We start from the raw sequence: 13,325 nt of genomic DNA on the forward strand, positions 1-13,325 counted from the left end.
TATCCTCAAAATATTAATCGACTTTTATGCCCTTACAAGCCTAAATTCCTTCAATGAGATAATTTATGTTGGATAGAATTGTAATATTGAACTTTACCAACTATTTTCGACGTTTGAATTCAACTAAACTTCTGCCTACTTGAATTTTTGTCAATCCACCAGGAATTTGAAATTGTTCCCGGTTCAAATTGATAACTGTTTCAAACTCATATTTCTCTTCTTCACTATTTTCGAGTATTAAGGTTTATACACACCGATAACTTTTATCTTATTTAACATAATATCAAGACATATGATTTTCTTTTCAATTGTTTTGAATTATTAGTAGGTAATAATTTTATAAACTTTTTGTGATCCTACATTGTTTGATTCGTAAAGAAATCTCTTCATATTCATTTTATATATTGTCATCTTGTAGTAATTTTTATATGTTTTATTTCTGTTCTATACAATAGGATTAAGATTTAAATGTATGATTTTGTACTAATTGACACGAAATTATTTTTGTGACTTCTACGTCTATAAATTAGAGATGCTAATTTTCACTTTCAGCTAAAATTATATTTGTTTTTTCTTAACTTGAGCAAATATATCTTTGTAAGTTCTAACTAACAGAACTCTTGACCTAACAATTTTGTCCAAGCAGATGACATGTGTAAAATAGATAGTATGCCCACTTCTAATCATAATATTAGTACACCAAGAAATCTTTCACATTAGCTAAGCCAATGTGCATAAACATTAATAAGATTCTAGACAGATGATTTACCCATCACGGTGTCTCTTCTGCTTCGTCCCTCTTAGTATGTCGAACACCTATTTAAACATGCAGAGACTAAATTTTATTTTATTTTGATTGAATTAGGCCGATAAGAGCTAAACCTATACCAGTCCACCCAATATCTTATCGGGTGGCTAGCGGATTAATATATTTAAAAGTCGATAACCGATAAACCAAACTGTTAAGAGTAAATAACCGCTCAATCCGTCCGATAAGCAGCCCTACTGGGAATTGTTGCCTGTTTGACGCGGAGGATTTTGGGGAATTATGGGTCCACTATCGGATTCCTTAAATTGGTGTCTGGCCCCACCTAGCAGACCTATTTGCTAAAAAGAAAAAAAGAATTAACAAATACGTCGCCTCTTCTTTCGGCGTTCTATTGAGATTATAACAAATTTACCGTCACATACCTATATCTTGCCTTTTTTAATACTTCGATAAAGACAATTTTAAGACATTAAAAGAAAATCTTTCATATTTAAGAGAAAGATAAATGAAAAATAAAAATATCATATGAAAAAGAAGGAGAGAGAGAGACATTGATGTTGATAACATAGAGGTAAATAGGCATTTAAAAGCTCGATTGGGGTAGGAAGAGGAGGAGAATGTGTATTATTCAAAATTAGAAAAAAAAAATTAAAAATTTCGAAGCAAAGTTGGTGTATAGATAATTTTCATCCTTTTAGATTAAAATATAGTATTATTAGAGAAATGGAAAAAGGCTAAATATACGTATGTACTATCCAAAAAGGTTTAAATGTATCTCTCGTTATACTTTGAGTCCAAATATACCCGTGTTATATTACTATTGGTTCAAATATATCTCTTTTCCATTAAGTTTATCCAAAGTGAACATTCAATCCTACTTCGCACTTACATTTGATTAGGTGAATGTCACGTGGCTTGCCACCTCAGCGCCCCTAACCTATTTTACTCCCTTCTATTTTTTTTCTACCACTAAAATTTCTTTCCCCTCCACCACTATTGCCACCATTACTACTACCATAAAAAATATCGTATTTCAAATTTTAGTTTTTTATATATGGATCGGATAGGCGCTGAGGTGGCATGCCATATGGCATCCACCTCATCAAATATCTGGACCACGTATGATTGGATGTTCACCTTCGACAAATTTAATAGAAGAAGGGTATATTTGGATCAATTATATTACAACATGGGTATATTTGGACCCTAAATATAATGAAAGGTATGTTTAAGCCTTTTCCCACCGTGCGTGGGTATATTAGGCCCTTTCCGTTAGAGAAAATATAAAAGAAGGGACACTCACGTAAATTAGAGTATTTGAAACTACACGTGAAGAATTGTTGGAACTCTAAGTCTCTGGTAAGATTTATGTAATTCTACCTAATTTTTTTTTCTAACAATGTAGGATTGTTAGAGGAAATACAAATCTTTAATTGGCTGCGGGATTGGTAATAGGATATGCAATTACAGTCAAACATCTTTATAACAGTTGTGTTTATTCTAATAGTTTTTGAATGCTATAGTGAAATATTATTATAGAGGACAAAAATCGATTCCGAAAAAAATTTCACTTTTATAGTGAATGAATACTGTATAGAGATGTTGTTACCGAAATATCTTAACGTAATGAATTCACCATCTCAAGGTAAAAAGGGAAAATGAATCATCACCATCTCAAAATCCTAAGCAAACCTAAATCCCTCGCTAAATTTATGTAATTCTACCTATTTTTATCTAACAATTAATATAGTATTGTTAGAGAAAGTATAAATCTCTAATTAACGAATTCACCATCTTAAAATCCTAAGCAAACCCAAATCCCTCGCCTTTTTTCTCTCCTTCAAGCTCATCCACCTCTCATTTCCTTCTCTTAGCAAACATGTACCAATAATTCACATTTCCAAACCCTAAAATATGTAGGACTTCAAATTCATTAACATTGATAAATCAAACCTCCTCAGTTAATCCATGGACAAAAACCCCATGACTCAAAACTACCACCTAAGGAAGTTAAACCATAAATGAACAAAATATTTTTCCTCCAAAAATAAAAAGGAGCAAAGGGCCGGGCAGCCCAGTGCACGAATCATATTTTGGGAAGATTATTCTCATTCAGTTAGGAACATTATTCCGGGAAGCATATTTTGTATCTCGTATTCACACAAGATCGGGGGAAAGCGCCTTTCCTCCGAGAATCATGAATAGAAAAACGATCTTATTATTTTGGATAAGTTTGGGAACATTATTCTCATTCAATTATGTTCTTGTTGATAGTTTTGTTGGCATCAATTGGGGTAGAATGGCAACACAACAATTGGTACCATCTATGGTGGTGGATTTGCTTTTACAAAATGGAATACCAGAATTGAAATTATTTAGCCCTAGTACAAACGTTCTTCCAGCTTTTGCAAATAGCAGTATTGGTCTCTCAGTCACATTTCAAGATTTCCAACTACGACGTATGAATAACTCCAAGGATATCTATGATTGGGTCGGAAAAAATGTGAAGAAACATGTTGATAATGGAGTGGATATCAGGTTCTTATATACTTTCTCAAAACTCCTATTTTCTATTTTGAAGTATTTAACCTAAATAATAGTTTAAGAGACTTACGGGTTTCTCCTAGCGGAAGTGGATCTTCAACGATCACGACTTGTATCATCGGTCATCAAGAATCCTCACGGCTTGTATCCGGGGAGCTTTGGATCAACTATAAAGTTGTCTTCCGTGTGACGTTAGAGCCATGAAATTAACCATTGACTCCAAATCACCTAAAATTTTATGAGCCCATCAGAAACGATCTAATGAACAACGCCATGATCATTTCTTGTTTTTTAATAATTTAGGGCTATAAAAAGGAATTCGGGCTAAGGTAGGTCATACAATACCTATGCCAATGGCACAAGGTCGGTCGTGGCAAGCCACTATGGGCCCGGGTCGGGGGTAGACTGCCTACATCACGCTTCCTTGGGATGCGACCTTTTCTCAAACCTTGCATAAACCCTGGATACTTTGTATACCGAGCTTCCTTTTACAGAGTTTTGTATCAATAGTCTTCTTCGTTGATTGTCTTATATATGTTTTTCTTTTTTCAGGTATCTTTACGTGGGAAATGAACCATTTACCAAAAGATACGAGAAAAGAATCAATGACGAGGTTGTATACTATTTGGAAGAAGCTCGAAAAGCCCTAGATCGTCACGACCTCAAACATATCAAAACCACAACAGCACATTTCACTGACATTTTAACAAATGTGACAAAACCATCACAAGGTGATTTTAGAGAAGATATAAAGGGCAAAATGTTGGATCTTCTAAAATTCCTCAAAGAACACAATTCACCTTTAGTTATCAACATTTTCCCAATTTACATGCTCTCCACTAAGCAAATGCCAGTTGATTTTGCATTTTTTGATAGAAAAAATAATTCAGATTACAAAATCAAAGACGGTCCATATATTTACAAAAATATTTTCACTTTCACATATGATACCCTAGTTTCAGCTTTAACAAAAGCAGGATATTCAGACATGGAAATTATTGTAGGACAAGTTGGTTGGCCTACAGATGGTTTTCCAAATGCTAATCCAAAATATGCAGAAAGATATCATCGTGGTTTACTTCGATATTTAAAAAGAAATGAAGGAACACCTCTGCGTCCAAACAAGACAATCAATGTATATATCACCGCGTTATCTGATGAGAACAGGATGGTAACACAATGGGGCGAATATCAACGTCATTGGGGTATTTATAGACACGACGGATCACCTAAGTACAAGATTGATTTCTCATTAAAAGATCGGGATGAAGAGCCAACTACAGCAAAAGGGACAGTAAAAATGCCAAATCGATGGTGTGTTTACGATCATAGTGTTAATGCTGGTAATGAAAAATTGATGGAGCAAGTTAACTACGCGTGCAATTCATCGGATTGCACGTTATTATCTCCTGGAGCAACTTGTGAGAATCTCAATTCCACTCAGAGAGCTTCATTTGCATTCAATATGTATTTCCAGATGAATAGTCAACAGGTTGACTATTGTGGTTTTCAAGGATTGGGCGTTATTACAACAGATGATCCTTCTACACCAAATTGTAGATTCCCAATTGAGATATTATCAATAGATGTTGTTGATAATGGTGCATGGAAAATGGCTAGTTACAACAAGGATTCAAATCCTACTATTATACCATTAGGGTTGGCTTTATCTGCATTATTTTGTATTGTTTTATTTCTTTGCTTAATCATGTGGTTTTAATTAATTAACCTCCTTTTGAAGGGGTTTTCTTTTTTGAATGAGTCTTGGCAAAAAGTTTGTGGAGAGGTGAATATGTCTATCTTAATGACCATATTGTACTTAATTTTGGGATTTGGTTCACGAAAAAAAGAGATGATTTAAACTGGAAAAAATTTAAAGAAATCCATGTCTTACTTCTCTATTCTTTGGGAATTTTTATTTTTAATTTACAAGTTGAGAATATTAAAGGGGAGTCTTGGCATAACTAGTAAAGTTGATGTCGTGTGACAAGGAGGTCACGGGTTCGAACCATGGAAATATCTTTTGCAGAAATGCAGGATAAGGCTGTGTACAATAGACCCTTGTGGTCCGGCCCTTTTCCGGACTCTGCCCGCATAGCGGGAGCTTAGTGCACCAAGCTGCCTTTTTAGGTTGAGCATACTGAGAAAATTTACGAGTGGGTAAAAATATAACTCTGTTAAATGATCGTATAGCCATGCTTTCTAGGTGAATAATAGCATCCTATAGACTGATATCTAGGTAAGTCACGTAATGGAAGGAAATATACCAAAGAGAACAGTTTTAGTTATTGCATTGACATCCCATAGACATGATATCTAGGTGCAGAAATGAGGCATCAACAACAAGTCCAATTTAAATTCTATAGACATGCTTTCTAGCATTGCAAGTTAAGACATTAAATTAGCCCAAAATCATATTTTCTAAGTGAATAGGTGAATTAATCAGCCTGTTGTACAGATAATTCTCAAAAGATGGGGCATGGCAAGCAAACAGGACAATTAAAGCCCTATAGACAGGTTTTCTATCCGTTCATGCAAGAGAATAAAGTATATGAACCCCACATTTCACTAATTCCAAATTGTTCATTATTACAAGTTATTACAGGCCCAAATGAAATAATACAAACTCAAATATGACAAGTTACAGAATGAAACAACTATAGTCCCAATAGAACAATTACAGGCCTAGTACAAAATAATGCAGTGATGTTTTTGGGCCTTCAATAACCTTACTCTTTGCACAACCAGCAAACCCAAATCCAGGCTCACAAGGACAATAGAGTATGCCTGAATCCAATGCCCAGATCCAACGACATATATGGCCCAACACCAAGCCCAAACGAATGTCTTATTTCCTCAATTAGATGCCAAACTTAACCATACAAGTGGCAGATTACATACTCGGTCAATCAAACAACCTTTGAAGTCCACACACTTAGTTCTTAAGACTCTAGCTAACAACAGTTTTTTAAAGAAAAGGCATATAGACAGATTACCTGAAGTTTTGGAAGGCACATAAGGCATACATAAGGTAGGTTCATGCTGGATTTCTAGAAAAACAAGCTCAAAGTGACAAGATTGAACATCATAAGCTAGTAAACTACTTCAAATAGAGTTTCAAAGTAAAAAATGATCCAGAATTGGCCTAAAAGACTTTAGATATAAGAGTTTTAACATGAAGGTCTAGCAAGGTCATATACATGAACAAATAAAATAGAAATCTTCATATGGAAGTTTCTAACATGAGAGCCTAGTAAAAGTATGATCACAATAGCATAACAAACAGGCTGGTGGACATAATCTACAATGGTTGACAACCAATCACTTAGTTAAACATGGAAAATGTAACATACTGAGTATCAGTCATAACACAAGTTCAAAAGCAATACCAGAACTCATAGTAGGTGAAATATATCGACTCTAGATTAATAGGACAGGCACGGATCATGACTTATACCAGTTTACCACATATAGAAGAAGAGGCTAGATATTGAAGTCATAGAAAATGCTTAAAGAACATAAGATTAAACAAATCAGAGAACACATATTAGATCTTATAAATAGTAGGGAAACATGTTTGGGTAATAGTATGATCATGGATTAACTCCAGCAAAGTAGCAAGTTGTACGTGAATGATTCAACAAAAATTAGAATGCATTCTGAGCGTGAATTAGTTCATCACAAGAATCTAGAACAAGGCAGGGAGATGGACTCATGACAAGCAGCAGTGTCACGACCCGAAATTCCCACCCTCGAGACCATGATTGCTATTTCACTTGCTAGGCAAGCCAACGTTAGAATAAGTTTAATCATTTCTAATAGTTCAAGTTTAAATAATAATAAAGAAACCAAAATAATTGAAATAAATAAGAAATAGAGTGAATACACCAAAATAATAGCGATGTCTAAATACCATCCCAAAACTGGTGTCACAAGTGCATGAGCGACTAGAAATATACAAATAATGGTTTGAATGAAAGTAGAACTGTCCAAAATCAAATAAACAGCTAGGATAAGTTAGAAGGGAACTTTAGGGTTGCAATATCGTGCAACTATACCTCAAGTTTCCGAACTGGAAATCAATCCGAGCAATCTACTGACCGCCGCTAGGACCGACTCTAAAATCTGCACAAGAAGTGCAGAGTGTAGTATGAGTACAACCGACTCTATGTACTCTATAAGTGTCGAGCCTAACCTCGATAAAGTAGTGACAAGGCTATGACAGGACACCTACGTAAACAACTTGGTCGAGTATATATACAAAGCAGTAGCAAACACAGAGATTAACAATATACAAACTGGGAGGGGACATATGAAAGGGAAAAGATACAATAATTACAGTAGGAGTAATATCACGTAACAACCAAATAAATCATCAACAATGAAGACATATGAGCCGATAATATAAAAATGACAGGGCACCACCCTTCGTGCTTTTACTCTCATCCTTACCATGAAATGATGTCATAAGTAACATGAAATGGTAGGGTATCACTCTTCCTGCTTTTACTCTCTTCCTTGCCACAATATAATGAATAAATAATATAAATGGCAAGGTATCACTTTTTGTGCTTTAAATCTCTTCCTCATTATGTATAAATCAATAAAGGAGATAAGTGCATTGACACGGCATCACCCTTCGTGCTTTAACACTCTTTGTCACCATGTATAAATCAATAAATGAGATAAATGAAATGGCACAGAATCACCCTTCGCGCTTTTATACTCTTATTCAAAAAAATAATTAAATGCAGAGATTTGTATTTAACGTAAAAACTGATGCTAGGGTACCAACTTCAACCTCCAAAATACTCAACAATTACTAAATAAGCAATAAATACAGAAAGAATGATCAAATAAGTAATAGCCTAACTAACCTAAGCATAGATATCGTAACTAAATATGCAATAAATTACAAGGAAATAAGTTCTATCCACATGCTTTAACCCTACAACAACGCATAAGTACTCGTCGCCTCAGATAAACATTGTGCCCACACATTTAATCACGTAACAAATATGCAAAAAAATCCTAGTACATCAAGTCAAGGTTAACCACGATACTTCTCAACTCAAGCAATCACTCTACCACGGCCTTGCCTTTCGAACACTCCTCCAAACCAACCAAATCTAGAAATGTATTGGCCAATAATTTAGATTAAGTTTTAGAAACTAGTCACAAATCGAAAGAGGTTTAATTTAGATCATTTCAAAAAAGTCAACCCCGGGCCCACATCTCAGAATCCGATAAAATTTACAAAAGTCGAACATCCATTCTGATACAAGTCCAACCATACCAAAATTAACAATTTCTGATATCGAATCACCTTTCAAATCCTTATTTTAAATTCTTTAGATATTTTACATAATTTCCCATTTTCTTCCATTTAATTCACTAATTAATGATATAATTAGCTATGGAATCATGAAATATAATAAATTTTAGATAAAGAACAGTTACCCAAATCAAACTCGTGAAGAACTCCTCCAAAATCGCCAAAAACCGAGATTTCAAACTCAAAAAGTGATAAAAATACCAACACCCCCCCCCCGAATAGTCGCTCTCGCTTTTTTGAGCAAGCACTCACACATGCGTCCTTCACTCATCAGCCCATGTGTCATACATGCGAGCCGTCAATTGCATCTGCGATTTCGCAGAAGCGGCAAAAAGTCTGTAGAAATGAATGACACTCGGAAATCTGAACTTCGCATCTGCAATCGCATTTCCGCAGATGCGACCTCGCACATGTGGTCCGCATCCGCAGAAGCGAACCAACAAGAGCTGATCAAACGTTGCAGAAGTGACCAATTTTTTCGCAAAAGCGGTCAAGCACCTGCACTCCAAAAAATGCACAGGTGCGATACACCAGAAATAGACCTGGCATCATGACCAAAAAGCATTCGAAACTCGTCTGTAGCTCATCCTGGCCACTCGAAACCCTGTCCGAATATACCAACAAGTTCCGTAACATAACATAGACCCACTCGAGGTCTCAAATCACATAAAGCAATGTCGAAACTACGAATCGCACTTCGATTCAAACTTAATGAATTTATGAAATTTCAAATTCTATAACTTGTGGCGAAACATATCAGTTCAATTCGGAATAACCTCAAATTTTGCATGTAAGTCTCAGATGAGATGACGAAGATAATCCAACTCTCGGAATCTCAATGCGAGCCTAATATCGACAAAGTCAATTTGTGGACAAACTTAGGAATTCTTTAAACCTTTAAATTTTTAGTTTTTCCACAATTTACATTAGATCAAGTTAGGGACTTCCGAATTCTTTTCTGGACATACGCTCAAGTCCCAAATCACGATACGGACCCACCAAAATTATTAAAATACTGATCCAATTCCATTTACATGAAACATTGACCGTAGTCAACTCAAATGAGTTTTAAGGCACAATTTTACATTTTTATCAATGTTTCTCATAAAAACCTTTCGGAAAGAGGACACGAAGTACGCACGCAAATTGAGGAAGGCTAAACGGAGTTATTCAAGGTCTCAAAACATAGAAATAAAGATTAAAACTAAAAATAACCTATTAGGTCATCATATTCTCCACCTCTAAAACAAACGTTCATCCTAAAAAAATAAGAAAGTGCATGGACTAGTGAAAAGGTATGGCTATCTAGTCCGCATGTCCGATTCAGACTCCCACATAGTTGACTTAATCGGCTAACCTCTCTACTGCACTCAAACTGAAGGATAACTCTTAGACCTCAACTGTCGGACCTGCCTGGCTAGAATAGCCATCGGGTCCTCCTTATAAGTCAAATCCTTGTCCAATTTGACTGAGCTGAAATCTAACACATGGGACGGATCACCGTGATACTTTCGGAGTATAGACACAAGGAACAACAGATGGAATGTTGATAAACTAGGTGGAAATGCGAGCCTGTAGGCCACCTCACCCACTCTCAAGAATCTCAAAAGGTTTGATATACCTAGGGCTCAACTTGCTATTCTTTCTGAACCTTATCACCCTCTTCATGCGCGAAACCCGGAGCAGTACCCTCTCTCCAACCTTGAATTCAATATCACGAACTCTACGGTTGGCATAACTCTTTTTTCTAGACTGAGCTGTGCAAACTCGATCCTGAATAATCTTGACATTATCTAAGGCATCTTGAACCATATCTGTACCCAACAACCCGAGCATCTCCCAGCTCAAACCAACCAATTGGCGAACGGAATTGCCTCCCATACAAAGCCTCATAGGGAGCAATCTGAATGCTAGACTGGTAGCTGTTGTTGTAGGCAAATTCCGCAAGTGACAAGAACTGATCACAAGAACCTCCGAAGTCCATAACCCAAGAGCGAAGCATGACCTCCAATATCTAAGTAATGCGCTTAGACTGTCCGTCCATCTAGGGATGAAATGATATACTCAACTCAACCTGCATGCCTAACTCAAACTATACGGTCCTCCAAAAGTGCAAGGTGAACTGCGTAACTCAATCAGGAATGATAGACATAGGTACACCATAAAGACGAACAATCTCGCAGATGTAGATCTCAGCTAACCACTCTGAAGAATAGGTAATTGCCATAGGATGAAGTATGCCGACTTGGTCAACCTGTCCATAATGACCCATACTGTGCCGAACTTCATCTGAGCCTATATGAGTCCAACAACAAAATACGTAATGATACGCTTCCACTTCCATTCAAAAATCTCCAACCTCTGAAGCAAACCACTGGGTCTCTGATGCTCATACTTAACTTGCTGACAATTTAGACACTAAGCTACATATGCAACTATATCCTTCTTCATTCTCCTATACCAATAATATTGCCGCAAATCCTGATACATCTTGGTAGCACCCGAATAAATAAAAACTGAGAACTGTGGTCCTCTTCAAGAATCAACTCATGAAGTCCGTCCACATTGGGCACATAAATATGATCATGTATATGCAAAACTCCATCATCTCCCTTAGAAACCTGATAGGAACCACCATGTCGCACGGTGTCCTTAAGGACATACAAATGAGGATCATCAAACTGACGCTCTTTGATGTGCTCATACAATGAAGAACGAGAGACTATGCAAGTTAGAACATGACTAGGCTCTGAAACATCTAACCTCATGAACTGATTGGCCAAAGCCTGAACATATGATGCAAGTGGCCTCTCACCAATTGGAATATACGAAAGGCTTCCCATAATCACAGCCTTTCTACTTAGGGCATCGACCACCACATCGGCCTTCCCAGGATGATGTAAAATGGTGACATCATTGTCTTTCAACAGCTTTAGCCACCCCTACTGCCTTAAATTGAGATCTTTTTTCTTGAATAAATACTGTAGACTCTGATGATCTGTAAATACCTCACACGACACACCATAAATGTAGTGCCTCCAAATCTTCAGCGCATGAACAATGGTTTCCAACTATAAGTCATGAACATGGTAATTTTTCTCATGAACCTTCAACTGCCGCGATACGTATACAATCACCTTGCCATCCTGCATCAATACTACGTTGAGACCAATACGAGATGCGTCACAATACACCTTGTAGCATCCTGAATCTATGGGCAACACCAACATTAGAGTCATAGTCAAAACAACCTTGAGCTTCTGAAAGCTCAACTCACTCTCACCCGACCATCTAAACTGAGCACCATTCCGTGTCAATCTTGTCAATAGGGCTGCTATAGATGAAAACCCTTCCACGAACCGGTGATAATAACCTGCCAAACCTAGGAAACTCCGGATCTCTATAGCTGAAGTAGGTCTAGAACAGCTCTGAACTGCCTCAATCTTCTTACGATCTACTTTTATGCCCTCTACCGATACCACATGTCCCAAGAGGGCGATTGAATCTAACCAAAAGTCACACTTTGAACACTTGGAATATAACTCACTATCCCTCAAAGTCTGAAGTACAATCTGAAGATGCTGCCCATGCTTCTTTGGACTACAGGAGTAAATCAAGATATCATCAATGAATACAATCACAAAAGAATCCAAATAGGGCTTGAACACCCGGTTTATCTAATCAATGAATATTGCTGGGGAATTTGTCAACCCAAGTGACATTACTAGGAACTCATAATGCCTATATTGAGTCCGAAAAGTAATCTTAGGGACATCAGATGCCCTAATCTTCAACTGATGGTAGCCCAACCTCAAATCAGTCTTCGAAAACATCTTGGTACCCTGAAGCTAATCAAATAAGTCATCAATCCTCGGCAGCGAATACTTGTTCTTGATAGTGACCTTATTCAACTATCAATAATCTATACACATCGTCATCGAACCATCTTTCTTCTTCACAAATAACACCGACGCACCCCAGGGCAAGACACTAGGTTTGATAAATCCCTGATCAAGCAAATCTTGCAACCTCTCCTTCAATTCTTTCAACTCCGGTGGGGCCATACAATATGGTGGAATAGAAATGGACTAAGTGCTCGGAACCAAATCAATATAGAAGTCAATTTCTTTGTCAGGTGGCTTCCCCGGCAGATCTGTAGGAAACACCTCTGGGAACTCACGAACAACTATGACTGAATCCATGGATGAAACCTCCATACTAGGATCGCAAATATAAGCCAAATAAGCTAAATACCTTTTCCCGACCATACATCGAGCAGTCACATAAGAGATAACCATTCTGGTAGAATGGCCAGGAGCCTCTCTCCACTCTAATCGAGGCAACCCCGACATGGCTAAGGTCACTGTCTTGGCGTGATAATCTAATATAGCCTGATAAGGTGAAAATCAATCCATATCCAAGATAATATAAAAAATCTACCATTTCAAGAAGTAGAAGATCTACGCTTGTCTCAAGACTCCCAATAGTAACCACACACGAGCGATAAACTAGATATGAAGCAAAACAGGATGACACGTAGGAGTAAGTAGAGCCTAGATCAAATAGAACTGAAGCATCTCTATGAAAAACTAGAACAATACATATGATAACAACGTCAGATGACTCAACCTCAAGTCTAGCTAGAAAAGCATAAAATCAGAAGTGGGCCCCACCACT

General features: G+C 36.9%; 1 protein-coding gene across 1 annotated transcript; it reads left to right on the top strand.

Moving 5' to 3' along the window:
- The first annotated feature begins 2,668 nt into the window (after positions 1-2,668).
- LOC104241849 (glucan endo-1,3-beta-glucosidase 5-like) lies at positions 2,669-5,175 on the top strand. Its single transcript, XM_009796809.2, has 2 exons — positions 2,669-3,307; positions 3,866-5,175. Exons 1-2 carry the CDS (start codon positions 2,967-2,969, stop codon positions 5,031-5,033), a joined length of 1,509 nt encoding a protein of 502 aa, XP_009795111.1. The 5' UTR covers positions 2,669-2,966; the 3' UTR covers positions 5,034-5,175.
- The last annotated feature ends 8,150 nt before the right edge of the window (positions 5,176-13,325 follow it).

The sequence above is a fragment of the Nicotiana sylvestris genome, chromosome 4 (genome assembly GCF_000393655.2).
Source record: "Nicotiana sylvestris chromosome 4, ASM39365v2, whole genome shotgun sequence".
NCBI classification, from domain to species: domain Eukaryota; kingdom Viridiplantae; phylum Streptophyta; class Magnoliopsida; order Solanales; family Solanaceae; genus Nicotiana; species Nicotiana sylvestris.